Source organism: Oreochromis aureus, linkage group 12 (assembly GCF_013358895.1).
Source record: "Oreochromis aureus strain Israel breed Guangdong linkage group 12, ZZ_aureus, whole genome shotgun sequence".
NCBI classification, from domain to species: domain Eukaryota; kingdom Metazoa; phylum Chordata; class Actinopteri; order Cichliformes; family Cichlidae; genus Oreochromis; species Oreochromis aureus.
This window is the reverse complement of record NC_052953.1, coordinates 28339084-28367027: the sequence shown is the minus strand read 5'-3', so window position 1 is coordinate 28367027 and position 27944 is coordinate 28339084. Positions and strand designations below refer to the sequence as shown.

Here is a 27944-nt window from a genome sequence, read left to right as displayed (position 1 = left end):
TTGAGGAAAAACGCCTCCTTTGCTCAGAAGTAAATATGACAATTTGCACGTAGACAGGCAATTATCATTTCCCGCTGTGCAAACTCTCTGGAGAGTTACCTGAGCTCCACAGGATCAAACACAGTCTGGATGTCATTAATGATGCTGGGGAGGTATTTCAATATAGCCCCCTGAAAAAAAAGCAAAGAATCAGGTCTCATCAGGCTGAAGACTGGAGACGATTTTTATTCTCTAGTCAAACAAGCTTTTAAACTGAGCTTTTTCCTCACCTCACCGAGCCCGCCAGCAAAGAGCTCACATTATTTTGCAGTTAATTTGTACAGCTTCCTCCATAACTTGTGTACAACAGTGTAACACATTTTTCACAGCTGGATTGCTGCAGTTATTGAACAGCAGCAGCGGAAAAATAGAGACCAAAAACCAAAATAATATCTTCATAAAGTCTGACCAGCTGCATTTTAGTTCCATTGTAAAGCTAGACAAATGGCTTTTTGGTTTAAAAAAATAAATAAATACAATTATAAAGTGCTTCCACGTGATATATTTAGTTCCTAAACACACAAACACCTTCAGTGTACCTTTATCTTTACTCCCTCATCCAGCGGTCTGTCCATGAGAGAGTTGAAAGAGAGGAAGAGGGTGCGGATGGAGTTGAAGAAAGCGTCTCCGTCCTCGCTGTTCCCATAGAACCTGCGGAAAAAACACCACCATTAAAACACAAGAAGCCACCCTCGGAATGATGGAAATGCTGAGGGGATTCTTGTGTTGCAGTGCTTCTCGTACCTGAGATAGAGGACTCGGGACTGTACAATAAACCTGAACAGGTACTTGAGAGCTTTGAGTGCGGCATAGAGTCTCTCAGTCAGGCCGGGCTCTTCAGCATGGCCCACATAGTAGTTAAGCACCCCGGTTAGCTTCCTGAGAAAGTGAATCAGTTAGACATTAAGGTCTAAGGGGGTAATTACGGTGTGGGAGGAGAAGAAGAGCTGAAAGAATTAAGAATAAACAGCACAAGCTATTAAAAGTATAAATATAGAATGGGGACTCACACGTAAGCCAAGGTGGCGCTGAAGTGCTTGTTGATGTAGGTTTCCAAGACGGGGTTAAAGTGCTGGAATTTGATGTCGCCAATAAGAGTAATTATAAATACCTGGATAAAAGCAAAAAGAACAAGGAGGAAATAAAACTAAAGCCTGTGCAGATTTAAACAGTTCATAAAGGTTATCATTTTATGTAAATGAAAAGTTGTTCACTCCTCTAACGTTATAGAAAGGCTGTATCAAGTAGGCGCTAATGCAAACAGAGCATCGCACAGTCACTACTTCACACCAAGTGCCAGGTTTTGGTAAAAAATTACTAGTTCAAACAATCGGAAAAACATCAAGAGGCAAATGTGCTCAAAGCTGCTATGAATGGCCACATTTCAAAAAGTCTGCCATCACAGAAAAGAGGGAGGCATGATATGATTTAAATATAGAGACGACAACACACATTTTCATACAGTGTGTCCTAGAAGGCTTTCACAGCGTTCCACTTAGCTGTTTGCACGAGAAGTGCCAGATTCAGTTATGTTACAAACGGAAGAAAACAGAGAGACGAGAAAGTTTTAACCCCAATTACTCTGTCACCATCGCCTGGGTGTGAAAGTCAGATTGCTGCTTTCAGGAGTCACAGTAATAATAAACAGTGGGACCTTGCTTTGCCAATCTAGGCATCAAAAAAAAAGAAAAGGTGCGTGTGTGTGTTTGCGGGGGTAGGGATCAATCATCTCGCAAGCAGTTCTGATGGACATGGACTACGCTGGGGCATTATACGTGTTCAAAAGCCAAAAACACCGGGTGGCTTTTAAGAAGCAGGCACAGGAACTGCATTTATCATCAAGGCTGGTGATCGCAGCAACTTTCACCCAATTTTTGTAAATTTCAGAATGAATTTAAATTTGGGGAGAAAAAAAAAGTAAACTTGTAAAATCAGTTCAGTTTTATTATTATGACTGATTTTTCTTCCCTGTGAACTGATTCAGGCTGAGGGAACGCAAACTGAAACTCAACAGTAGGAATTAACACATACTGACACTGGCTGCTGTTCCATGCAAACTTTTTTTTTTTCCCCTAATTCTGATTGGGCATTTCAGGCGTGTGATTCTGCGATTCCACATAAATGAAAAAACAAAGTGACAAGAATGTCGACTGTCTCTGACGTGGTTTGATCAGCTGACTAAAGATGGACACATATACTGTACAGTTTGTTCACTGCAGCAACAACGGTGCCTGTCATTGGGTAGCCAGAGGACATTGACAGGAAGATCTCAGCAAGCCACTAATCAGGTTAAATCATTTACATTTGATTTGTGTTTAATCTGATGGGATTATGAAAAGGTTTATTTCACACCTCTGCGATTAAGCAATAGGTTGATCCCAATTATGGAGTGTTTTTTAATTGTGTTTGTGCTTTTAAACCGATGAGAATCCTAATATTAGGCTATATGCGATTGTAGCTCCTGTGACTAACCAAGGCATTAAACACCGGAGTGTCAAAGGTGTCCTTTTCTGAGGTTTCCATCATGATGTTGAACAGGGCATCGAGAGTGTCCTGGAGAAACTGTGGATTAAACAAAAACCTGTTACAACAGTGCCATTAAACACAGTTCTCTAAAACACTCTAGACAATTTATTTAATGTAACACATTTTTGTGCATACTTTAACTATCTCGCTTCCTTCCACCTCCATGAGTCTTTGCAAAATCTGGTCAAGATCCTCAGTGTTAGACCTCCAGTTCAACAGGCCGAGTAGATCCACTAAAGGAGAAAGGGGAGAAAACAAATGAACAAACAAAAAAATTGCAAGAGCAACGTCTCCTCTGTTACCACATCACTTAATGTAATGCACATTAAAAGGCAGAAATTTCAGCATTAATTGAATCAGAAATGCATCAGACAGCATCAACACATCAGCGAAATATTAGCAACACGGATCACTCTCATTCATTTCAAAGCAATCAGCGGGGAGGTCAAATGACAGTATGCTTAGCTATCCATCAACAAAGCTGTTTCATTTCTTAAAACACCACTTGTGACAGGACATCTTTTCATTATGACAGGCTGGAAGGGTGGCAGAAAAAATAAGAGATGAGCCAGATGGTACCATTCTGAGTGAGTTTAGTGGAGCAGGTGAGTGTGGCAAGCTGGAAGCTGTCCTTAGTCACAGGAATGACTCCTGAATGGTGGAACTGCTTTCCCGTTTGCTTCTCCTTCTCCTCCACTTCCGCCCAGGTTGCTGGCAAGGTGAGATAAACCTTTGCATCCTCTGTTTTTTTCACGTCAACCTAAGAAAAGTCAGAAACTAGGGAATGAATCATGTGGTTTCACTGATCAATGGAAATCTAATTTCATATTTATTGACTCTGGAGAGATTCATGCATAATCCATCTACCCACTGTCAGCTATTCAAGACAGGCTTTTTGCATAATTAGATAAAAGCAATAAACATTCTCTTGCTTATCTTAAAGCTCAATGAATTACCTTTAACACGGCATAAATATATGAAAAGCATCCTGTCCTATACATCATACCGCAACAATACCTTGTAGACGATAAGATCGTGTCTGCCATCTCTCAGCGTGGTTCCGTCTCCTCTCATAAGCCGAACGAAGGCCATGCCAAAGGGCTTCTCTGACTTGTCCCTAGCTGAAGGGCACACAGGAGCATAAGACGGGAACTCATCCAAGAACACTCACACTAGCTGTGTTTAACATGGTGGCAGCATTACACGTGGGTGTTTGTCATACAAATAAGGCACAGTCACTCACAGTCCTGGGAGGATCTGTGTCTAAACATCACCCTCAAGTGGCAGCGGCACACGTCTTCAATGGGAATTGTCACCTTGCAAGGACAAAGAAAAAAAGGTACTGGAATTAGGAAATGTGCTAATACAGGATTATACATATGGAACAAATGCGGGTGGGAGATTTACATATAGCACATTCAACCAATGCAGTCCCTACAGATTATTGTATAAATTGAGCCACAGCAAATCCATTTTGAAAAGAAATCTCATTAGATAACATGACGGCACAGAGCTGCTCGTGTGGGTGCTTGCTGTGAGCTTACCTTCACCGTTTCATTCCAACAAGGCTGCTTCACCTGGTAGTAAATGACAGACTTGTACTCTGTTATGCCATCGTAACCAGCTCCAGGGAATATGGCTTTCTAAAGACATTAAAGGAAGAGATTAGTTTACATGACAGGAACATCTTCAATGTTCTTTCTGCTGTTTTCAATTGTCTCTGACTTTCTTCTTTTTTGGTTAAAGTACAGCCAAGCACATAAAATTGCTACATGTAATCAATACAGAGTTACCAAACTTCAGTTATCAGTTAGATAATGATCCAGCAATACGGATGGTCTCCCGCCAAAGGATTTTAAGAAACGATTTGGCTTTAATAATTTGGTAGATCCCTCCTTCTCTTCATCCACTGCTGCTTATCTGAGTTTGGGTCATAGTCGAAGCCCCATCTTCCCTCACCCAAGCCACCTCTTTCAGCTCATCTCAAGGGACACCGAGTTGTTTCCAATCCAGCTGAGAGATATAATTTCTCTGTTGAGTCCTAGCTCTGCCCTAGGGCCTCCTCCTAGTAGGACTTGTCCAAAACTAGGAGGTTTCCAAGAGGCATCCTAATCAGATGCCTGATCCACCTCAACTGGCTCCTTTCAATGTTAAGGAGCAGCAGCTCTACTCCAAGTCCCTCTCAAATGACTGAACTCTAACCCTATTGCTTCAGGGAGAACCCTACCACCCTTTGAAGCAAACTCATTTATCTGCAACCTCATTCTTTCGGTCACTACCCAGAGCTCATGACCAGAGGTGAGGGTAGGAACTTAGATTGGCCAATAAATTGTCTGCTTAGCTTTAACAACAGATTAATACAGTGTCCGCTTCACTGAGGACGTGGTGCCAATCCGTCTGTCAATCTCATGCTACACTCTCCCATCACTTTTGGACAAGACACCAAGACACTCGAATCCTCCATTTGAGGAAGTCTGGGAGTGAACACGCCACCATCTTTTGACTCTTTTGACTAAGGCCATGACCTCAGACTTTGGAGGTGTTGATTCTCATTCCCACCACCACTATACACATCATCGTCTGCAAAAAGCAAAGATGAAATCCTGAGGCCACCAAAAAGGAGACCCTCCACTACCGAGCTATGCCTAGAAATTCCATCTATAAAAATTATGAACGGAATCGGTGACAAAAGTCAGCACCCACAGGAAACGAGTCAGACTTGCTGCACGAAATACAGATCAGTTGCACTGCGATCAAATTAGCCCTACATTTCATATATTATCCCTCTCCTCACCCCCAACCAGTCGTGACATATGGCTGGCCTTCCCTGAGCCTGGTTCTCCCTGAAGTTTCTTTCAGTTAAAAGGGAGTTTTTCCTTCCCACTGTTGCCAAAGTGCTTCCACATAGGGGGTCGTGTGAATGTTAGGCCTTCTCTGTATTATTGTAGGGTCTTTACCTTAGACTATTAAGCTCTGTGGCACAACTGTGTTTGTGATTTGATGCTATATAAATAAAACTGAATTGAATATATTTAAGTAGTAGCTTGAAATTTATATTTTGGCTGCTCCAACGCCACAACCATATGCAGGCAGATTTTTACACCAGATGCTCGTCTTGAAGCAACTCTGAAGGGGTTTGTGTATCCAGCTGGAGTCAAACCAGCAGCCTTTCAATTGCAAAGCGAATGTGTAAACTACCACACTATAGAGCTACACAAATAGGTTCATTTAAAAACATTGACTAGAGTAAAGAGCCTTTTCCCAACAGTAAAATAAAAATGAACAAACAGCTGATTAAGCTAAAGACTAAAGATGAGAAACAAATTATTTAACTGTAAAACAGGATTGTCTGCAGCAGGAATAGCTGCTACTTATGAAGTTATCATGCATATCATTGCATTGGAAAGACAACTCTCACTCTGGAGACCCTCACATGGAAGCTGCAGGTATGTATTAAACCAATGGAAAGAATTCTGCAAATAGCTGGAAGCAACGAAGCAAGCTTCAACTCCAAATGATGTTTTACAAAATCCACATTAGGCCATATTTATTGGTGAATCTCATCAATAATCTCTAACAGAGAGGTATGGGGCAACTTGAGCAAGTGAACTGTGCTTTGGGCTTTCCAGTTTTTATAGACTAGTGTTTACTAAATAGAAACAAAACAGAACTTCTGATTGTTGATTGTTGTAGAACACTTTTCTATCTTTAGGGCTGTCCAGAACCATGGTTACATGTATATTGTCACAATTATATGACTTATAAAAAGATGCCATTCAGTAAGCTGGATTAAGCTCAATTTAAATTACTTTTTTTTTTTTTTCAATAAAAGATTTTTATTTTTATTTTTTTAATTTCATTCACTGGTCTATTTTACCTCCATGGGATTGCCTTCATCATCGTGCACACTCAGTATGACCTCTACATTTTTGGGGGTCTTCTTTTTACCACGGTCAAACTCTCCTTGTAGCAAGGTTACATAAATATCATTCCTCACGTTTCCTGGACAAGGGATAAAAGACGATCAGAAGGTTGTGTTGAGAAATTACAAAAAAAGTTCGTCACAGCTTTGTGAGCAATTAAAATGAGCATGACCATGGTAAGAATTGCCCATCAACAAAGGCTTTAATTCACCAGGGAGGATGATTTCTGGAAAGCCCATTTTCCTGACGATAGCTGTGCTGCGGTCCACAAAGTGGGGGTAGTCCTTCCTGACTTGGGTAAGGTCCCCTGGGAGAAGCTTCATGGTCACAAACAGCCCTGCCAGCAAACATGTAAAGAAATTCAATGAGGCAGACTGCAGAAGCGTACACCTTGCAGACCCCTCACACATCAATTATTTTCCTCAAAGCAAAAAAAAGTCAATTTTGAGCAACCCTCTAAAATCACAGGGGAACACACTGTCTGTGAGCACTTCATTTTACCCTGGCCTTTGTGATTGACCTCCCGCGTGGCAATGACTTTGTTGAAGACAGCTGTGAGGGGCTCGTTCTCTCCTATGACTCGAGAAGGGATGCGCGGAGACATGATGAGCTGCCTCTGACGGATGTAGGTTTCCATAGCTATCCTGAGAGGGAAAATATAGAGGTGACAATACAATAAAAGTAAAAAATAAAAAAATAATCAACTGCCAGCATCTTTGACAGGTGACAAACAAATGGACGGAAGAGCTGCGAAGGCACTGTGAGGCTTTCTGGAGTTTTTGACAACACGCAGCATCTCTCCCACAACCCTGCTGCTCTGCTCGAGCGACTACAGCAGAGTAAAGTTGCTTAGAATACTAGCACTACTCTAACCTTTCATAAGACAAACACCAATGTGTATACTTTAAAATATAGATTATAGATTCCCAAAAAAAGAATTGATCAGTTTTGATCTTTAAAGTACTTTAAAGCACTTGACCACATTTTTAGTTTACAGTTGCACCTCTATGGAAGTACTCAGTGAGGTTAGCCGAACGTCTTTGTATCAGAGTTACTGAAAACAGAATCACACAGTGCCGACGCTGTAATTACACAGAAGGGAGTGATCACAAAACTCTATTGTAGTGGTTTAGTAACAAGGAACAAGAAAAGGAGAAATGTGTCAGATAAGGTTTCACTATGTCAGGTTTCTGTGTGCTGCAAAAGCATATGTCACATTAAATCGATGAAATGTTGTGTTTTTACTCTTCTACGATGTTGGATTAGCTTTCAGTTCTCCAACACCATGCTACTGCTAGTCTGCTCTACCTGTGACTGGAGGTTAACACTGCAGATCAGGGTGTTAATCAAGGGCCAAAATAGGCCCAGCAAAAGGTCCCAGCTGGCCCACTGGATGGCTTTTTAAGGTGTAAAATTAGCAGAGAAAGAAAATCAATGGGTTTTTTTGTTTTTTTTGGAGGGGTTACTTTATTTTGCACCACAAAGCATGGTGTTACAGGCTGTTAAGGACGAGTCGCATCACGAGAGCTGTTGTCCAAACCATTAATTTAATCTGAGACAGAGGTCTGAATCATCATCACTTTTACAGCCTTCTTACCGACAAAGACATCACCCAAGGCTTTTACATAATGACATCAGACTAAGACGGTTAAGCCGACACACTGTGCTGACAGCAAACTGAATGTAGAAAAACTGAAACATATTGTTGTAACTGCGTGTTTCTTGCGGCATCTCATGCTGTTTTGTAAATGGAAAGTTTATTAAATATGAACGTTTCTATATCTATGAACGTTAAGGTGAGGGTTTTTTTTTTTTTTTTTTTATACACTAGGTTATTAATTAGTTATTCTATTTCACCACACCAGCTCAGATTAAACTGGGCGATGCGTGTCCCAAGATGTAAGGTGAACTCTAGAGTTGCTACAGACAGCTTGCCAAAACTGGTGATCTCGATCAGTTCCATCTCACAGCCTTTCACCACGTTCAGCGCTCAGGAGAAAAATGTAACAGTGTCTCGTTGTAGTTATTTATTTATTTATTTTTAATCTTGTGTTCAATTAAAAATGTACTTACCCTGGTCTATTTATATTTACCTAATTGTTCGTACAGTGCCAAAACATTTACTCTGTTAATGAAATGAAAAAAAAAATCATTAACCTGTCATGGCTGGAAAGCTTAAAACGCTCAGCGGTGCAATCTTTCCTTTGTATATGTCCAAACAAAACCTAATATTTATCTGAAGGCTTGCATATTTCCTGTCAGATACAAAGCACATAGGGCCAAAGTCTTTCAAGGTAAGAAGGATGCCATGAATTGAAAATTTAAATCAATATTTTTTTGGTCTCTACCTTCTCAAAAAAACAGAGTGATCTGTTCTAGAGTGAAAAGAAAAGAAAAACTGAGGTTAAAACTTGGTAAAATTTGTACAGAAGCCAGAAATGAGTCGAGATATTTTTGGGTCTCTTCCATCTACGATCCCTGTGAACATATGACTGTCATTGTTTATCTCCCACCTCCCCCTCCGGTTTGTAGGTGCCCTAAAAACATGATCTTGAAGCATCTCTTTCATTTAGAATTGCAAAAAGTGTTTTGTCCTTGAAATACAGTGTAGGAAAAGTCGAACTGCAGCCTTGGAAAAAAGAAAAAAAAAGCAAACGTAATGGAACACAGTTGGCAGTAAGTATAACTCGAGAGCTATTCATGTTCTTATGAATTATTTGTGCTCAATTGAGTTGCGTTACAAAACAAGACCGAGCCTGTAAACAGCAGAAATATGACAACATTAGAGGACTCACTGCTGAAAGGGGATGAAATGCTGTTTGTCCTCGTCATCTATTTTGCCGTGGGCAATGTCTGTTATGTCCATCACTGCAATGACAAACACATTGACACATTCACAGTAAGGCTGCAGACTGAAAAAGACGAGCTAATTAACTAGATTTAACAGCGTTTTCTAGTAAATGCCAAAACGACAGCAAAATGGGAATCACCTTTTTTCTGTTTTATTTTTTAAAGAGCTCTGAAAGTTAATTTACTTATAAGTCTGGAAAGTGTATTTTCCACATCTGAAAAAGAAGCCGAGCCAGGTGTTGGATCCCGCTCACCTGTTGCCTGGCGCAGCAGAAAGCCAGCTTAGTAAGATATATTGAGCGGTCTTGATCTTGCCTTTGAATTGTTCATTTCACCCGGATCTTTTCCTAGAATGCTTTTTTTTAACGCTTTTTTTTCCTGGCTAAGAATAATATGACTTCTGAGTTGAATGTTCATTCTGACTCCGGTTTCAGTCCATTTGCTGGAACACCAGAGGAAAACCATTTCCCATCAAATCCACTAATCATCTGGCCGAAAACAAAAAGACAGTTGCTAAACCAATTTTCCTCCGACTGCCTTGCCAAGGCAGAGTGAAGGCATTTTCTAGGTCAGGAAGCAGGTGTTCCCATTTCGTTTCGACACATGGATCTTTCATTTCTCCACCTCAACAAAACTATTCATGCATCTGTACCACCAGAGAGGGCTTGCTTTTTCTTTTTTTTCCTTCTTAAATTGAACTTTTATACTGCTCGTACAAATATTAGGACATAAAAAGCCCCTCACCGGCCACACCAAACGGTCTCCTGAGTCCGCCTGTTTGTTTCTTGCCCTCTTTCAGCTCCATGCTGCCCACTCTGATGATCTGACACACCAGGAAGAGTCGCTGCCTCATCAAGTCAGTGCTGCTCAGGTCCTGGACACAGAGGACACACAAAAGATTATTTATTATGGCACTGCGAGAGATAAGGTGCATTAGGCACAAAAGGCAGTGACTCTACTTGCCAGTCATTGTGTACATACACAGGGCTGGAGCTGAGGACCAGATGGAAAATATTTCCATGATAAAGGAGTGGAGTAAAAGCTTTAAACACATCGCCTTCCCAGCATGTTTATATGCTTATTTTTCTGAGGGTTTTTACTTTTCAATCCACTTGTGTGCTTTGCTATAATCTTAAACTGTGCACCTTGATTAATGTGGCTTTATCACACTCCAAACCACTAGCTCCTGATGGCACACATGGAGTTAACACACTGACTTGATTACAGACACCGCTTATTAACTTAAACAGAAGCAACATATTGGAGGCAAATGCATTCAAATTTTCAATGATGTGCTGTGAGTGAGTCATTCAGTGAAACTTTTAGTAAATTAGGAGCAATCCAGGCGCTAATTGTCTTCTTTGTCACGGATTTCAGGCAGCGCTTGGATTGTTTAAATCTGAAAGAGAGGGAACGCACTGTGGTGGGTAGGGATTCGGTTACCGTGAATAGCGCTGGCAGGTTGTTGAGTTTTTCAATTTCTTTAGGCATCCCCATACTGTCCCAGCGCACCAGGAAGTTCTCACTGCAAGAATTCAAATAAAAGTCACAGTTAGGGACGGCGTTATCTGAAACCAAAGCCAGTAATGTAAAAGCAGCATTATTTTATGTCTCACCCAATAAAATCCAAAAGTTTCCAGAAAAAAAATTTCAAGTGTCTGCATATTTTAAATGCCATAATTATAAGAGCCTAGATATCCCTGTAGGCCTTGCCAAACATAGGAGGATGCAGCCATCCTAAAAGAATCATCACCAGCCGGTCATTATTGGTATTTCTGTCAGGACCATTTTAGTCAAAACAAGACTGATTCCATCTGCAGTAAATTATATTTGGCGGTACGGCCCTGTTCTGGGACCTCCCCGAGAGCACACATCCCTGCATTTCCATGCACAAATAGGGAAAAATGCAGGTTGGACAGCAGCGAGACGCCCCCACAGAACAGAGCATCCCACACCCATAACAATGCACATGACATCAAAGCTGCATCTACACAGGAAGTGATTCGCAGCAATGTGGTGACCATGGAAAGCCAATGTCATTCAGGGTGGCTTTAAGCAATGCTGTCAACACGAAACAGGTGGGTCATCTCCGTGGCAAGCAAGTGAAGTGAATACTTCACTTGCAGAATACTGAAGAGTGATGCATGACGGGCTACATTTAAGGACTACCTAGGCAACTGGAATTTCAACTAGCAACCAACTATGAAGTTCAATGCGATGCTTAACATTCGAATCACTCCATGTGTGGCTGCAGCTTCAGTGAGACAAAGCACGAGTAGCATGAAACGATGGAGGTGGGTTGTAAAGCAGCTTGCAGAGACAGCGATAAGAGTTTGCAGGCCAGCAGCTTAAACAGCAAACTACGAATAATATCTGCCAGCAGGACCCACACAAGGTGAGGCTGAGCCATCAGCTGACGTGGTGAGGCACTGAGGTCAGCTGGTCGGCCTGGGATTTCTCGCCAAGTCTGACTTCTTTCGGATTTAGCCCTGCCAGATCTAAAGCTATTTGTTGCAGTTGAAATGTTCCAGCAACAAGATCTCAACGTCTGAGAGTAAAGTGAAAAACAGTGTCATTTCCACTCGTTGCGTTTTATGTGGCGGGTCAGATATGAGCATCGGCAGTATGACTGTTTCAAGATTTTGCACCATTAATTTGTCTACTTTAGTAAACATTCAGTTAGCAAAATGTTTACTTTTTAAAGGTTGCTTTAATCACTTCCATTATTTATGCGGGTATAACGTCTAACAGCAAATACAGACAGTAGTTTTCTACACCAGCAAGCAGATGAATGCCTAACAACGATCAGCCTTGAGTGCTAATTTAAAGCAGAGCTGTGCTGAGTTATTTGACGATAATGCACAACCTCCAGCCATTATTACATTTGTTTTCCCCACTGCATTACATAAATAATTGCAATTCCTAATTTTTCACTTTAGCAGTTGTAGTATTGCGAGCCATTAATACTTCTTTAAAAGTTTTCTGATCAATTATATGAACATTGTGAACATTTCTACAGACTTTTAGAGGCACAGACGAGCGCAAACTATCAAACGGCAAACTTGTTTAGTTGTCGAGTTAAGAGTAAAAAACATAACAAGCTAACCTGATGAATTCAGACTGATCCGGGTCATACAGAGACATTAGCAGCTCGGCATCTTCTCCAATGTTACACACAAAGTTTTTCAAGTTCATGAGCAAGCTGTAGGTGTGCACCGTACTGAAAAGGGTCTGACGCCTCATTTCCAGGTTCTGTAGCCGTGTCTGCATGAAAACAAGGCCAGAAACAGTGAGCGGACAACAACATTAAATGAAACTGACAGCCGGTGATAGTATCAACAAATCGGAACTGTGCCTTCTCCTCTTGTATCCTGTCATCAACGCTGCGGGAGGCGGTCTCATGGGCCCGGAACAGGCTAACCGTACTAGTCCTGTCAGGATCCAGCATGTTTCCCGCTTCATCCCGCACCACCAGGTCCAGACCCAGAATCCTGAGCAAGCCAGAGGATCAAAACAGCATCAAATAAGTTTACAGAAGCAATTTTAAAAGGCTCACCCATACAACCCTTTCCTGAGGAGATTTCACAACAATAATAGTTCCTGAAAAAAAGAAAAGAAAAAAAAAGCAGGATTCATACCGGTTTCCATAATCAATCTTTGCTGTGACTTTCTTTTTGAGCTCTACAAGGTCATCCTTGGGCAGCGTTCCTGACACTATCTGAGATCGATATTCGATGAGGCTGTAGGCCATCTGCTGCACAGTCCTGAACAAAGTTGTCTTGTTCACCTGCCAGATAAACAGGCTTTATTATAAATAATACCTTCCTTCAGAGGAATGAAGAGCAATGCAACTTTATAACAAAAGTGTGTCAAAGGGGTGAAAAACAGAGGTGCACGGAACTGTGTGTACTAAAGTCAAAGTGGCAGATAAAAGAAAAAAAAAGTCTCCACATACCACATACAGCTTCTGCCATATCTGGGCCCATTCCCTCAGAGTAGCTCCAAGCTCTTGTACCAGGGGTAAATCGGCCGGAATAATTATTTCCTGCTGGCTACCAGCCACAAAAAGAGAATAGAAAGACATTGGAAAAGTGGCTCATCACTCACAGATCATGTCATATAATTTGGATAGATTCAAGTGCTTTTCTATACATGATAAATAGGTGGATGGTTTCCTTACACAGCCAAGAAAAGCATTACTGAGTCCTCACTTATGATAATTGTAAGTGCACTGCTATGTCGCTGGCAAATCACAAGGCTGGACAGCAAACCAAAAGCAGAGTGGATTATCATCAAAATGATCTGTTTACTGATATGTGATCTCACCCTATTCCCTCAACTGTAGCCTCCTTTAAGTGGATGTAGGAAGCAGGAAAAATGCCCTGAAGAAAAAGAAAAAATTCATAGTGATCAGTATATTTACACGCACACATACACACCAAGACAATGATACTGTGATAATATAGCACTATTGCCCATACCTTCTGTGATTTCCTGCGTAGAGTGTAGCCCCTATACCAGCCTGAGAAGACATAAATTACCCAACAAAAATGTTACACTGAGGGGATAGAGCGAGATAGGAGTGATGTCAGGTGGACAATGTAATAGACTCATTTACATTACTATGCATAACACACTGAGCGCCAGTTAGTTCAACATCTCGTTTAAGTTCCTGTGTCAGCTTGCTTTAGATTAGGGGAAAGAGGGATGTGTCGGGGCCTGCTGTGTGCTTATACTTGCTCACCTTCAAATTTCTCAAGTATGTGCACCGTGTCCCCCACTTGTAGACACAGCTCCTGTTCACCACTGGCATCATAATTGTAGATCACTGAAGGACAAAGCAGGACTGTCTCATAATGTGAATCTTACACACACACACACACACAACAAAAACTGTTAACCAAAAAAATATTAAATAAAAAGGTTCGGGCAGACAGATTGATTGACGAGTTTTGTTCCTCCTCAAGGTCCGCTGGATTACTGCAAAAACCCCAAATCCCTTTTCAATCACTTATTGCACAGAGGAGCAAGTCTGTTTTAAAAGAAGTTCTGGATCAGAGGTTTGCAGTTTCTCACTGGAAAAAAGAAACCAATTCAACCTCCTTGTCACAGAGCACGCACGCGCAGCAGAGAGGATCTTGATCTTTGATTTATTCCTCATCTTATTGCGTTTTCTAAAAGCAGGCAGTGTGTTTGTGCAGCACGCCTGTGTGACTCAAACCTCCAAAGCGTTTGTGCTATTTTTAATTGAATTGGATGCCTTCGGGCTGTGATTAACGTTCCAGTAAATAGACCGCGCCGGAGCAGGTAGTTGCAGTGTCAAACGTGAGGAGTACCGCTAAAAAAGCAATGGCATCAGACTCTCCCTATATCCGATAACATGCCTGCTGTGACCTTTGGTCGGCAGTTTCACTTGCAGCCTGTGTTTCTGCCAAGTGACTCACCTGTAAGCGCTGCCCCTCCCTGCGCTCATTTTTAACCTTGCAGCTTTCCTGGAGGCAGCTCCTATCTTTTCCTTTTTAGCCGTTTACCAGGACAGACATTGGAGGGGTTAATACAAGAAAATGCTTGTGCGTAAAAACATATGTACACTCACTCATATACACACACATGCGCGCGCGGATAAAACTGCAAAACAGAAACCTTGGCAAACACTACTGTAGCAAAGGTCTTATTCACGACTTGAGGGAGCTGCAATAGCGCGCAGCCACTCATTCTCACAGTAAGATGGAGGAACTATGAGCAGAGCTCTGCCCTGACTTGCATGGTGATAATGCTTGTTGCTGGAGGCCAGATTTCACTGCACGCTCCAACTGGCTCAGCTTATCACACCTCAGTCTGAATACCAAAACTTGACAAATCACTGAATGTGACTGCTTTTCCTTCTCTTTGACTTCCTCCTCATCGGCAGATTTGTCTAGTTTTCCATAAAACACATTTTTGCTTGAGACTTTGTTTGCATTTCTGGAATATCATGCTGGCTTTTGGCGGCTGTTTTGTTAGGAGCACCTGGACAGGTGTGAGTTTCTTCCTTGTGTCAACAAAAAAGACAGCTAGTGGAACCTAACAATAGTTAAATTTTTCCTGCTTTTGAACATGAACATGAACAGAAGCGACAGATGTTGTTTTCCAATCCCAAATCTAAAAAAAAAAGAAAATGATGGTGTGCAAAATGTAAATAATAACAGATTGCAATGTTTTGTAGAGCTCAGAAACCCAATTTTATTTACAACAGAACAAAGTATCAAATGTTTAAAGTGAGAAAATGTATCACTGTAAGAAAAGTTGGGATGCAGAAACAAAAGGATAGAGATGTAAGTTGAAGAAAGTTGCTAAAACTGCAGTTAATGAGGTTAATGGGAAACCGGTCAGTCAGACTAATGTTCCTCAATGTAAAATTGTAAAGACTTTGAATACTTCATCATCTACAGTACACAATATCATCAAAAGACTCAGAGAATCTGGAGAAATCTCTGTGCGCAAGGACAATGGAAGTTAGTATTGCATGCCCATGCTCTTTGGGCCCTCAGGCAGCACTGCATTAAAAACAGACATGATTCTGTCATGCAAATCACTGCACAGGCTCAGGAATACTTCCAGAAGTGGCATTGACAAATGCAGGGTAAAGCTCTTTCGTGCAAAGAAGAAGCTGTATGTGAACATGATCCAGAAACACTGCTGTCTACTCTGAGCCAAGTTCATTTAAAATGGACAAACTGGAAATCTGTGGTGAGACTAATCCAAATTTGAAATTCTTCTTGGAACGCATGAACACCATGTCCTCCCGACTAAAAGAAGAGAGGGGTGGTCTGTTGCTCGGTACAAAAGCCTGTATCTCTGACGGTCTGGGCTTCCATTAGTGTCTATGGAATTGGAAGCTTTGATTATGTCTTTTGAGCCAAGGGCTTCCATTTTTCAGCAGGACAATGCAAAAACCACATACTGCATCTATTACAATAGCATGACTTAATAATAGAAGAATCCGGTTGCTGAACTGGCCTGTCTGTCGCCGAAACCTTTCACCAACTGAAAACATTTGGCCCATCATGAAATGAGAAATGGGGGACTGCCGAGCAGCTATAATCCTGTCAGACAAGAACGGGACAACATTCCTCTCCCAAAAGTCCAATAAATGGTCTCCTCAGTGCCCAGATATTTACAGACTGTTGTTAATAGAAGAGGGGACGCTATACAGGGGTAAACATGGCCCTGACCCAACTTTTTTGAGACATGTTGCTGTCATCAAATTTAAATTTAACTTATTTGTTTTTCCTGAAATGGTAGATTTTCTCATTTTAAACAACCAATGTGGTTTCTATGTTCGATTGCAAATAAAATGTGTGTTTATGAGATCTGCAAATCATTGCATTCATTTTTCATTTACAGTTTACACAGTCTGAACTTTTTTGGAATCGTCTTTGTATTTAAAAAGAAGTTACAGGCATACTGTGAATCACCAGGAAATTAATTATATATGCAGCCAGAATATGTGCACTGAAGAAAATGACATCTGCCTCTAGTCAAGCCAAGAGTGACAATGGGCCATTCACCAACTTGACACAGTGTCCGGGCCTGGCAAGAGCCACACTGTCTAAAGCAAAAGCATCAGTCTGGGCTCTGGCAGCAAAACTAATCTGTGCTACTCTGAGGCACCCTGTCTTCCTCTTAAACTTCAAATGCTGAGCCTGTAGCTACTGTTGTAAAGTCCAATAAAGCTCTATCGGCACAAGTTCAAGTTAATGAGCATGCTAATGTTAAATCAGAGTCAGCCTGATTCCCCCTAAATGATTTACCATAGAGGTGCATTAGCCAACAATTAAAGAACACCCCAGTCGAAGAGTTTGGGCAGCCGCTGGCAGCTCATCAAAGTTAACACAATACAATGAGAATCTATTGTTCTTACTGCTGACTGGGCATGAAAGGACCATTGCATGACCAAGATTTAAAAAAAAAAACATAGCATTAAAAGCAAAAAAAACAGCTTTAAATGATGAAAGAATCAATTTCTGAAAGAAATCCTTGAAAATGTTACTATACAAATCCTCTGCATTCAATGTAGAAAAGCCTTCAGTGCAGTAAAAGAAAAATATAACATAAAGTCCATAATGGGATAGAAATACTAAATGCCACAATACACGGGGTTTGATGTACAAGCAGCATATTCATTTATACAAAATCAAATCACTTTTCAGATGCAACTACTAAAATATTATTATTTCCTCCTATAAACTACCACTCAGTGATGTATCACATCCAGTATCTCTTGTGGCATACAAATGTCATACACTACCAAAAGCAGGGACAGGTTCAGTTAGTATCTCTCCAAAAAGCCATTAGATAAGTAAGTCTATTAAGGTTTGCTTTTGAGCCAATTCTCCCCCGGCAGCATTTCTCAAAAGGTAAAGGCCTCACAAGAAAAGCCTCGAGCCTCCCATCTCCTTGTCTAGACAGCCAGAAATGATCTGCAGCTCTTAAAACTGTGCTCCAGCTAATAAGTCCTTTTATGTTATCCATAAATCAGAAAGTTAATTCTCAAGTTCAAAGCAAAAAGTGCAAAAAAGGATAAAATTAGAGCAGCTTGGGTTCATCTTTTTATTTGGGTAGGGGGAAAAAAACAGAAAAAGAAAATTAAAACAACCTTAGAAGTATAGACTTCTTTCATCAGGCTGTAAAAGAAGAAGAAGATTCATCTGCTATTACGTTTTAAAAGTAAACAGGTATTGGTTAAGTCTGTCCGAAGTGAGAACGAGGGCAGCACTTATGTCCAAATCACCGGCTGCAGTTAGGTTTGACATGGCAAAATTGGCAAACTGGGGGATGTAATGACTGTGATGCATTTACGCTGCAAAGCCAGTGCATTTTGTTAATAACAACCTCCACCCCCAACCCCGCCCGCCCCAGGCAAGCAGAGAGAACAAAAGTAAGCGGTTCATCATTTTAAAGAAAATGCTAAATGCTATTTATTGCCTAATTTCATCAAGTGGAAGTTGTGGTGGCTGGAATGGCAGTTCTCTGAAGAAAACTTTGGGTAATAACAGGAGGTAGAAGTGTTGCTTGTAAGCAACTGTAAGGCAGATATTATAATTATGACTCAATTATCACACAAGCCGCTTATTGTTACTCAGAAATGTTTATTGTTACTTCACTGGAACTGTCTCGACTTCCCTGCACTAAAGGGTGTTCAGCTTCAATGTGTATGTATGTGAACAAGCATGACTGTGACACGGCTATTTTCACAGTCATTGTGGGCCAACAAACTGCTTACACAAGAGTGATTTGGACACCTGATGCATCCAGGGCACATAAAATGATAGTGTACCCCCCAGTTTATCGGGAGACATCACCGGTTCTAATGAAACCAACTTTCACATTGTGCTTTTAAGAATTTTTAGATGGTCTATTACATTTTCTTGAAGAGTGTAAGCCCTTCTCAGACACACATTATTATTCAAAGCGATATTTTTAGGCCTCTTCAAACATTTCTGAAGGGGCCCTTTTAATGAGTACCGCCAGTGAGTAAGTGTTGTTATCAAATAATACTGTGAGCCTCGCAATGGACAGTTCTTAAAAAGGATAAGGTTCGATTCAGCACAGCCAGAAAATTCATGTTCTTATTTCAGACGACTAGTGGGAGAGGTCTGCCTTGACAAGGGTGGAGGCGCACTGATGCAGCAGTTTTGTTCTCCCTGTAGTGGTTCCTCTGTATGTATGCACGGCTAACAGGAGGTACATCAGAATTTCATTGTGCAACATTGTGCAGAGGCAATAAAGGCATGCTATTCTACATCTAAAGGAGCTTTGTGTAGACTGGCAACCAATCTACCTCCGAGCAGAGATGAGCTACAGCTTCAGAAGTCGAAGAAACTTCTTTTATGCTGCACACTAGAATAGTGAATTTACCAGCTAGTGCTGATAAGACTTTGTTGGATTTCATGGAAAATTCCATTATCAACATATCTGCCTATATTCTTTAACTATACACAGAGTAGGGGTGGGAAACACCAGATACCCTCACAATACTTCACTCAAGATACAATATTATTGGGATTTTTACCTTTTTTTAAACATTTTAACAGAGTATGGCAATGACATATGCAAAGTAACAACAGCAAATTAAGCCCTCACAGTTAAACTTAACTTTATCTTATTGGATGAAGTCATCTCACCTGTCTTTTTATTGTTGTAAAATGAGTCAAACATGCCAACACTGTCACTAAAACCTGCCATAAATGTTGCCATGAGCTAGACGTAAAGAGGCTGCTGTCCTATTTTCATTTGTGTGACTGAGCCATTAGCGTGCTTTGAAGTAGACAGTTGCTCTTTAAGTGTGTTATAATTTTTCACTTCAGTCAATTTAGTGTACGGCAGCTCCACTAACATTCTCTCAGGGTGGTGGTGCATTAGATGAGCCCTCTTGTTTGTAGTTTTTCATGAGTATTTCCGTTTACTTTATAAAATATAGATATTTCGTGTTTCTGTATCGATAAAATGTGCAAACTATCACAGTAGTATGCTGTACTGAAGACACAGCATTTATACTGAAACAGGAAGAAAAAAATTATAATAGGGTCATTGTAACAACAGGGTCACTTCAAAAACTGGTCACAATTTACAATAAAAGGCACGCACCAGCTGCGATGTGTCATTAGCATAAAAACAATGAAGTCAACGCTGCTCTACTGGATAAACTGTGTGAACACCATTCATAAAATACCCCAAGCATCTTCTCCTGCATTATATTTCCTTGTCAGCGCACATAATACACAGTATACACACCGACAGTGGCATATCTGCAGCAGGCCAATATTAGCCGGGAATTTAAATTTATCGGTCGTTCTCTATTCCGTACCTCCAGGTTTTTTTCTTCTTCCTCAGACGTGAAGTCCCGACTGATGCTGACTCAACTGACATCACCTGAGGTAATTTACCGGATTTTCCAGAGCTCCCTCTGGAGCCACACATGTGTCATCACTCCCCAAGACCTGGTGATTTCAATGCTTTTGAGCCTCCAGGGCAGCGTTTCTCTTCTGGATATAAAAATTAAGAAGCTATCCTATTTTGACAGTGTCACAAATTCACCATTACAGCTCGTGATATCTTAAGCTCCTTATTATTCACATTTCCCCATTAACTAGCGTGATATAACTGATATGATCAGAACCCTTACAATCTCTTCTTTCATCCAAAAAAGTGTAGTTCCCCGTATTTGAGCACAGCCTTGGTTAACTAATCGGATTAAAAATGTAAGCCCTTGTACGGGGGTCCGATGGCATTTTAAGGATTACGTACAGCATTAGTGACTCCTGCCTTGTTTCTGGGGCAAGAAAAATAATGTCAGGAGAATGGCACCATCTACACAATCAATCAGAGATACGGTTTTGAAAACCACACTGGGATCTAAAAGGATTAACATTTAAAAATATATATACATATATATATATATATATATATATATATATTCCTTGACATCAGCTGCTGAAACAAGGTCACATGCAAACCAAAAGGCTGAGAGTTTGTGCGCAGAGAAACACATGCGCGCCTTAAAATTGTGGCTTATAAATATTTTTAGTCACAACAGCAAACCGAGCACAGAACATTTTATTTAAAGCCAAAATAAAGTCATGGGCGGGGGATCCAGGTTAGAGAACACAGCCAAGGTATTTCAGTCCTAAGCTGTGATTCATCCAGAGAAGAAGAAAAAAAAGACACCAGATATATTCACTCTCATGTGTGTGGTACACCAGGAAGCAATATTGGTAAGTGTCTGTAGCTTAAAGCAAAAGATCCAGCAGTGACTCAGGGAAGAAACCGATGACCAGACAACCTGTGTAGGCTATAAAATCTTTACAGTAAACATCAAAGGGATTCCTAACAGAGACGAAAGTTGTGCTGATTTGCCTTGAGGGCATGGATAACTGGTTCCTGATAGCATTAGCATACATGTATGCATGCAAGGTAAACTGCAAGCTCACAAACACCCCCACCACACACACACACACACACACACACACACAGGTGGAAGGGCCACACCTTAGTTCAACACACTTAAGTGTAAAATACAGTCATGAGGACCACAAACATATGCTACGTGGTCATGGTCCACTGCATTGACACATTAAAGTCTTATGTAAATGTAGCCAAATGCCACTTGTCTACAAAGTTCCTCTCTTGCCTATGCAAATAACATTCCTCCACTATCTCACATGAGGCATGCAGTCACAGCAGCGGATCCCATGTGGGGGCCCAACAGGAGTCCTTGAAGGAAAGGACCTTTCAGCAAAATGACGATTCATTCAAGTTCACCTTAACTTCAGCACAGCTTCAGCTCGGCGGGATTATAAACTCAAGAATGGCTGATACGTTCACTGAACTCCCGGTTCTTTCCCCATTTCTCCTCGCACATTGTAGTGACTGAACTGTAAATAATTTCTCACTTAAAAACAAACTGCACAGAGGGACAAACGGGAGAACAAGCCCCCACAGGGAAGCTTGTGAAACCCAGTTGGGCAACAGTGTTGTAACAATCACTCCGGGTCACAAACAACAACAGCAACAAAGTCGCCAGTAGCTTGAGTTTCCCAACTTCCCGACTCCTGTTCCTCTTGAAGTTGGTGGAGTTTCTGGGAGTTGACGCGGAGAGTTTTTCACTAGCAAAAGAAAATAATAAAGAGGGTGGGTGGGCACGTAGTTAAATACAAACACTTACCCACTCCGTACTTCTCTTTTTTAGTAGGAATCCAGCGGGTCATAGCTGAGGGGGAAGACGTGAAGTTGGGTGGATAAATAAATAACTATATACACTTGCTAACCGAGGGCGGTGCACTCCTGCTCGTCCCGAGGTCTACAGTTCCGCCATCATAACTTGTTCACGGGGAGGGGAGAGGAGGGCAGAACACGGCCGAGAGAGGAGAGAGCGGGATAGGCGTGAACCACTCACTTGACGAGCTAACCCCCAACCCCCAGCACGACACAACGCAGCGCAGTCCCACAATACACCGCAGGGACTTATTTCATCAAGGGGAGCTAGTTGTCCCAGGCAACCTTAGTCCCTGCAGCTATTTTGCTCTCGCCATCAGTCAATCGATAACTTTAACAGTTCCTCATAAATCCTCAAATGAGCTTCAAATTGAATTCGGGGAAATTCGAGAAGACTGAACTATCTCTCGCTTTGCTCCAGTGACTCCCGATAGTGTCGGTTTCAGGAGGCCAGCCCTCAGAAGTTGACAATCTTACAGGGGAATAATTAATTGAAGACAGAGTTATAAATCACTGATGAGCAATAAATAAATGATAGCCAGGTTATTGTTTTTTTAATTCAAAATGAGATTGAACTACAGAGTCCCTGCTGCAGCTGGTGGTGCTCAGCACTGTGTGATACTGCAAATTTTGGTACCACTATCGGTATACCAATACCGAGAGTGATACTTATACCTTAAAGGCAGCTTACATAAGGGAGATCAGTGTGTCACGACTTATCATCCAATTCCAAATTCTTCACATTTTAACAATTTTAATGATTACACTTTGATTTTTACTTTCCACAACAATTAGCACAACAAAACACACCTTAAAAATGTTCATTTATTTTTGAAACTGGGTTTTTTGGAGACGTGGAATATAAATGAGCCTGTCTCTAAGAACTTAGGGCCAAGTTCTGTTGTTTAAATGTGTTATAGGCTATAGATGTTTTAATAGTATATTTAGCATATTGTTTTCATTTTCAAAAACAAAAATTATTTATCACAATCCTGTGGGCTGCATACTGACTTTGGGACAGAAACAAAATATCGATCCTGTCATGCTAGTATCAATACCAATATCAGCGTTGGTATCAATACTACTGATATTTGGATTGTTCGGCCCATCTCTAGTTATGCTCTCATAGTGAAGAATATATCTGATTTAACTGTGGCCCATTCCATGCAAGCCACAAAATTAGGAGAAGCCTATGGAGGCAATGCCAGAAAACACAACTGCTGATTTGTCCATCAGTGAGATGAGACTTCACCCTTTCCCCTCCCTTTGCCTTCCCATCCCCTCCCCACTGAAGTAATTTACAGCTGTTGGCTCTGAGATCTGGTAGCCCATTCAGCCTTTTGTTTGCCCGTCATGTGTGTTTATTTTTCTGCTGCCACTGGTCAACCAAATGGTGCCGTCAGTAATGTTCAGCCGCGGTGCTTTTGTTGTACCAGGACAATTTCCATTATTCTGTCCCCCATCTATTGTGATGTGTCTCTTTTTTGAACACAGCTTGTAATGAATTATTACTAATGCAGAGCAGTCTGATTAGAAGCTGTTATTTAAAAAGGGGGGGGGGGGGCTATTAAACATATGGGAACCACAAAATAGCACTTTATAAGCCTATAGACAAAACTGTAATTAATTAAAGCCGGAAAGCATTTCTGCTCTTAGTTGATAGGATTTTGAGTGACTGTGCATGTTTTCTTTCTGCTGTAAGTTTAACCAGTTTTACAGAGCTAAACGATTTAGGTACACTGACTGAGGCCATCCAAAATACTGGGGACCAGGGATGTATTTTGTAACTGAATTTCCAAGGTTATGACTTGAGCCGTTACACATGATTATTGTGACCTATTTCTGGCTGAGCCGTAGGTGCTCGCTGAGTGTTTGAGTTCATTGTAGGAGGGTGTTCGCATCTGCTCGTGCCCTTTTTGCCTCAGATTCTTCTTATGCTTTGGGCAAAATCTCTCATATGAAATGTAAAGAGTTGCTTTTGGAAAGTTATAAAGAAAACAATCAAGCTTGCAAAAAGGAATGCAACAGTGCCATCACCTGACTGCTGTCTGCTATTGCAGTACTATAGATAAGCCTCATTCTTGAGTCACATTTATGGTCTGCCATGGTATTTTTTTAACATCTTCTTCTGCTCTTCCTCCATAAGGAGAAGTCATGAAATTTAGATGGGTGTCTGTGTGCACTGGTGTGTTAGTGTGTGCGTTTGAAAGAGAGAGAGCGCGAGAGGCCGAGTGACAAGCTGACTGAACGCCAGAGTTCACCTGAAGTTTAATGCTCCATAAGCAATAGAAGGAGACAGGCTGCATCCTTACTAGAAACCCCTTTTGCCCTCATTGTCTCATTTAGATCAGGTCAGGCAGACACCTGCACTACTCTTTGACTAGGTGCAGCATTTTGGTAATAAAGCCTCCTTTTTCTGGAAATAAAACAGTTTATAATCCAGCCGTGTGCACATGTGTGAAGTAAATGGAAACAGGTTGCACAAGCAGCTCAGAGCCACAACAGCTGGGACGTAAGCACTGTTTGTTCTCAGCTTCCTACATGAAAGCAAAGAAGTGGTCCTGGTGATGAGGATGTGCTGCTGATATGGTAGATAAAAAAAAAATCAAAGCTAGCAGTAACATTTTTGTCTTTATTGCGGGATACACTATCTGTTTACATTGCCTCAGGCTTTCTCAGTGTGTCGCCGGACAGATGAATGAGCATCTAGTATGACAGACAGCTGAAATAATAATAAATAAGCTCTCAATCCAGCGTCCACCTTGCTACTTTCTGCTGCATTTGATGAGTTTTTTCCTGCAGGGACAAGCTTGAACGCATATGCCCGTGTGTGTGTATATGTGTGCGCGTTTTGTTTTTTGCAGCATGCACAAAGATGAAGTACAATGGGCATCCATATGTATGAAGTGTTATAAAGCTTGACCTGAGTTGACTTTTCCTCAGCGTCGGGAATTACTAAACTCAGTGAATTCTGATTTTCTAGTATAATGTGAGGAAAGCTTGAGGCCTCAGAGACTTCTAAGTGGAAGGGATCTGAGCGCAGAGTCGCACTGCCCCCTCTGAGGGAGGGTTTCAGTTCCTGAAACACAAGTCGACAAAAAAGGCCCAATGGATTTATAGGTCCACAGCCAAACCACAAGACACCAAAGGCAAATTGGGGTTGGGCATCCACCTGGCTGTCAGGCTGCAGATACAGGTAATTGCTCAGTCCAGCAGCTTTTTGAGGATAGGTCAGTGCCCTGCCAGTGCATGACAACTCTACATCCTGGGGCACAGGCTCCTGTTGACTTTTGTTGTTGTTCTCATGTCCAAAAATTCTCTGTTGTTTTTTTTTCTGAGTCATTTTTAGTTTCGAAAAAAAAAAAGCTTCTGTTTCTCGTGTTTGCTGCATGCTGTTGAAGCCTGCTGACGTGTCACCACATTTACTGTGCAAAGATCCTAATTAGATAAACAGTGTTATTTTCACAGGACGGTAAATGTGGCCCTCACACGACTTAAGGAAATATACAGTGTCAATATATGTGATCACACCCTCCACTTTCTCAGGTATAGTCTAAGCAAGCTTTAGCACATTTGTATCCACATGCCTAACATCTCATTTTCAGGTCGTGATGCAAGAGAAGGGATGCACCCTGAGGCTCTCCCATTTGTCTCCATCTGACTCACTGAAGCATTCTTTGTAGCGCTGAAAGTGGGTGCGTGAGGCCATCTGAAAATTGAAGCTAAGCTGTATGTACACACGAGAATCTATTTATAGAACTGGAGTTTGCAACCTCTTTAAATGAAATGGTCTCTGCCTGCTGCCTTCCAGGCCAGCGTGAGGGCTCTTTTGACACAGGCTTTTTAATTAGACGATTCTCTCAGATCAGCAGAGGGAGCTGCAACTCTTATCCAGATTTCCGTGTTTAACATCCATCCAAAAAAAAAAAAAGACAGACTGCAGTGCCACCACAATCACTGTCTGGACCAGAGCCTGGGAGGACTGCACATGCCCGCCCACCCACAATTTAAAACCCATAATCTGGACGACAAGTGCTGCTTTCAAGGTGAAAACACCATCTTTCCAAAGACATGGAAAGCATTCATTCCTGCAGAGTTCATGCTCATGTTTTCTTATGCACGTACACCAGAGTGTATCAAAGTGCAGCCTTATTGTTTTAAAAAACAACTTAATTAATAATCCCATAAAAGACCACAAAAGATTAATAATGCTGGGATTCTGCTTTGTAGATTAGTGCTGTGCCAGACTGCAAGTTTTGGTCGTATCAGTCACCCTAGTATCGATCTGATACCAATATCGGCATTGATATTGAAACTATCGATACTTTCACGATATTTGTATCAATCTACAAACCACTATTATTCCTGAGATTTTTACCCTTTGGAAATTATAATGATAAATAGTGATCATAACAGAAGGTCAATACTCAATTTTTAATGTTGACTGTGTCAGATGAGCGCGAGTGTTTACTCGGGAGTGGATGTATATCTACTGGCTAATAATTTCTTTCTAAATCTGACAACATCATCGCTGCCATACAAACATGTGTGAACTGTTCACAAAGTTGAATCAGTTAATTTCATCTACATCATAAAACAAGAGTTAAGCACAGAAACTTTTACACTTACTGTACAATCCTGACACTTTTTTACCTAACCTGTTTTGCAGGAAGCTTGGTTTTTGTCAATATCTCCTGCTGCACCTCCAGCTCTTTGTTTTTTCTCTCTGTCTCTCTCTTTTTTTCATCAAAGGGATGTAACTCTTGGAGGTCTCCGGTGGGCCCCGGTGATAGGCCTCCCTGCCTCTAACATAGTGTTATGCCCAGAAGAGGAAGAGAGTCATAAGATTTATACACCAGTCCGTTCACGGCCCAAATGTGACAGATGAAACACGAGCTGAAAGTCAGTATCTGAGAGATGAAATGTGATAAAAATAATACAGCCTTGCTTTGATATGCTGCATTTACAGGGGATCTGTGCCCCACTGTGCCCTGAGCTGCTTCACACAAGCTGTAGGCACACACATGCACAAAATCTTGCGAGGCTCCCTAGCTGTATGGAAAGCAAGTGGGAGAATAGCTATACATCCTACTGGTGGTTTACTATTTCTGTTCCGAGGAGCCTCACCCTTTTCGGCATTCTATCTGCAATGTGGTTTGTGTGTTATAATCCACCCAGTGGTATGTAATTAGTGGTCTTTTAATCCAGTAAGAAAACATTTGCTGTATTGCCCTCTCTGAGTGGTGAAAGGTGTGTGTAACACAAAGCCAAATTCACTCTAAAGTGGAATTTCTAATAATTAAATGGAGTGCTCCTCTGGACCGACTCTACTGTGGCAACCAAGAGCAACAGAACGAGGAGGATGGGGGGTTGTGTAGCTCCGAGTGAGGTAAAGTGAGGACATGGGGGATGGCGAGAGAGTGGCAAAAGATACTGCACAGTGTTTAGGGCATTGCCTTTATACATGCGACACTGAGTAGGAAATCTGCTGAATGAATTAAAAGGGCCATTATGTGCTTAAAATTATATGATGCAGCACTTCAAACCACTTGTGTGTCCCATTTAGACACGAAGAAAGAGAGGGTGTATGCATCTGTGTGTGTGTGTGTGTGTGTGTGTGTGTGTGTGTGTGTGTGTGTGTGTGTGTGTGTGTGTGTGTGTGTGTGTGTGTGTGTTTGGGGTTTACTTAAGTGATAAGAGCTGCATCTCTGCAAATGCCTAAAGGAAGCCCTGAAATCCTCCACCTATTTGCTGGATAAAGACAGTCTGTCCTCTGTCAAGGTTTTAGTGCAGCAAGCTATTCCAATGCCCCCACCCCCCGAGTCCACCCTCAATCTGTCTGTCTTCCTC

At 41.4% G+C, this 27944-nt stretch overlaps 1 protein-coding gene across 3 annotated transcripts in view; it reads right to left on the bottom strand.

Moving 5' to 3' along the window:
• Positions 1–22329, bottom strand: part of dock5 (dedicator of cytokinesis 5) — a 38917-nt gene extending 16588 nt beyond the window's left edge. For 2 of the 3 annotated variants that reach the window (XM_031731269.2, XM_039620708.1), the window contains exons 1-24: positions 22045–22329; positions 14083–14166; positions 13820–13860; positions 13665–13720; positions 13294–13390; positions 12977–13125; positions 12694–12829; positions 12445–12602; positions 10782–10863; positions 10083–10212; positions 9284–9356; positions 6990–7132; positions 6700–6825; positions 6443–6567; positions 4110–4208; positions 3809–3881; positions 3583–3686; positions 3145–3325; positions 2701–2798; positions 2512–2601; positions 1050–1150; positions 784–918; positions 579–690; positions 100–170 (exon numbers count right to left, since the gene is read on the bottom strand). In XM_031731269.2, coding sequence (XP_031587129.1) covers positions 100–170; positions 579–690; positions 784–918; positions 1050–1150; positions 2512–2601; positions 2701–2798; positions 3145–3325; positions 3583–3686; positions 3809–3881; positions 4110–4208; positions 6443–6567; positions 6700–6825; positions 6990–7132; positions 9284–9356; positions 10083–10212; positions 10782–10863; positions 12445–12602; positions 12694–12829; positions 12977–13125; positions 13294–13390; positions 13665–13720; positions 13820–13860; positions 14083–14166; positions 22045–22087 — 2507 coding nt within the window. In that variant the 5' untranslated portion in view covers positions 22088–22329. Of the gene's footprint in view, positions 1–99; positions 171–578; positions 691–783; positions 919–1049; positions 1151–2511; positions 2602–2700; positions 2799–3144; positions 3326–3582; positions 3687–3808; positions 3882–4109; positions 4209–6442; positions 6568–6699; positions 6826–6989; positions 7133–9283; positions 9357–10082; positions 10213–10781; positions 10864–12444; positions 12603–12693; positions 12830–12976; positions 13126–13293; positions 13391–13664; positions 13721–13819; positions 13861–14082; positions 14167–22044 lie in introns of those variants that run through there. The other variant, XM_039620709.1, reaches the window with a different exon arrangement.
• Between the last annotated feature and the right edge of the window lie 5615 nt (positions 22330–27944).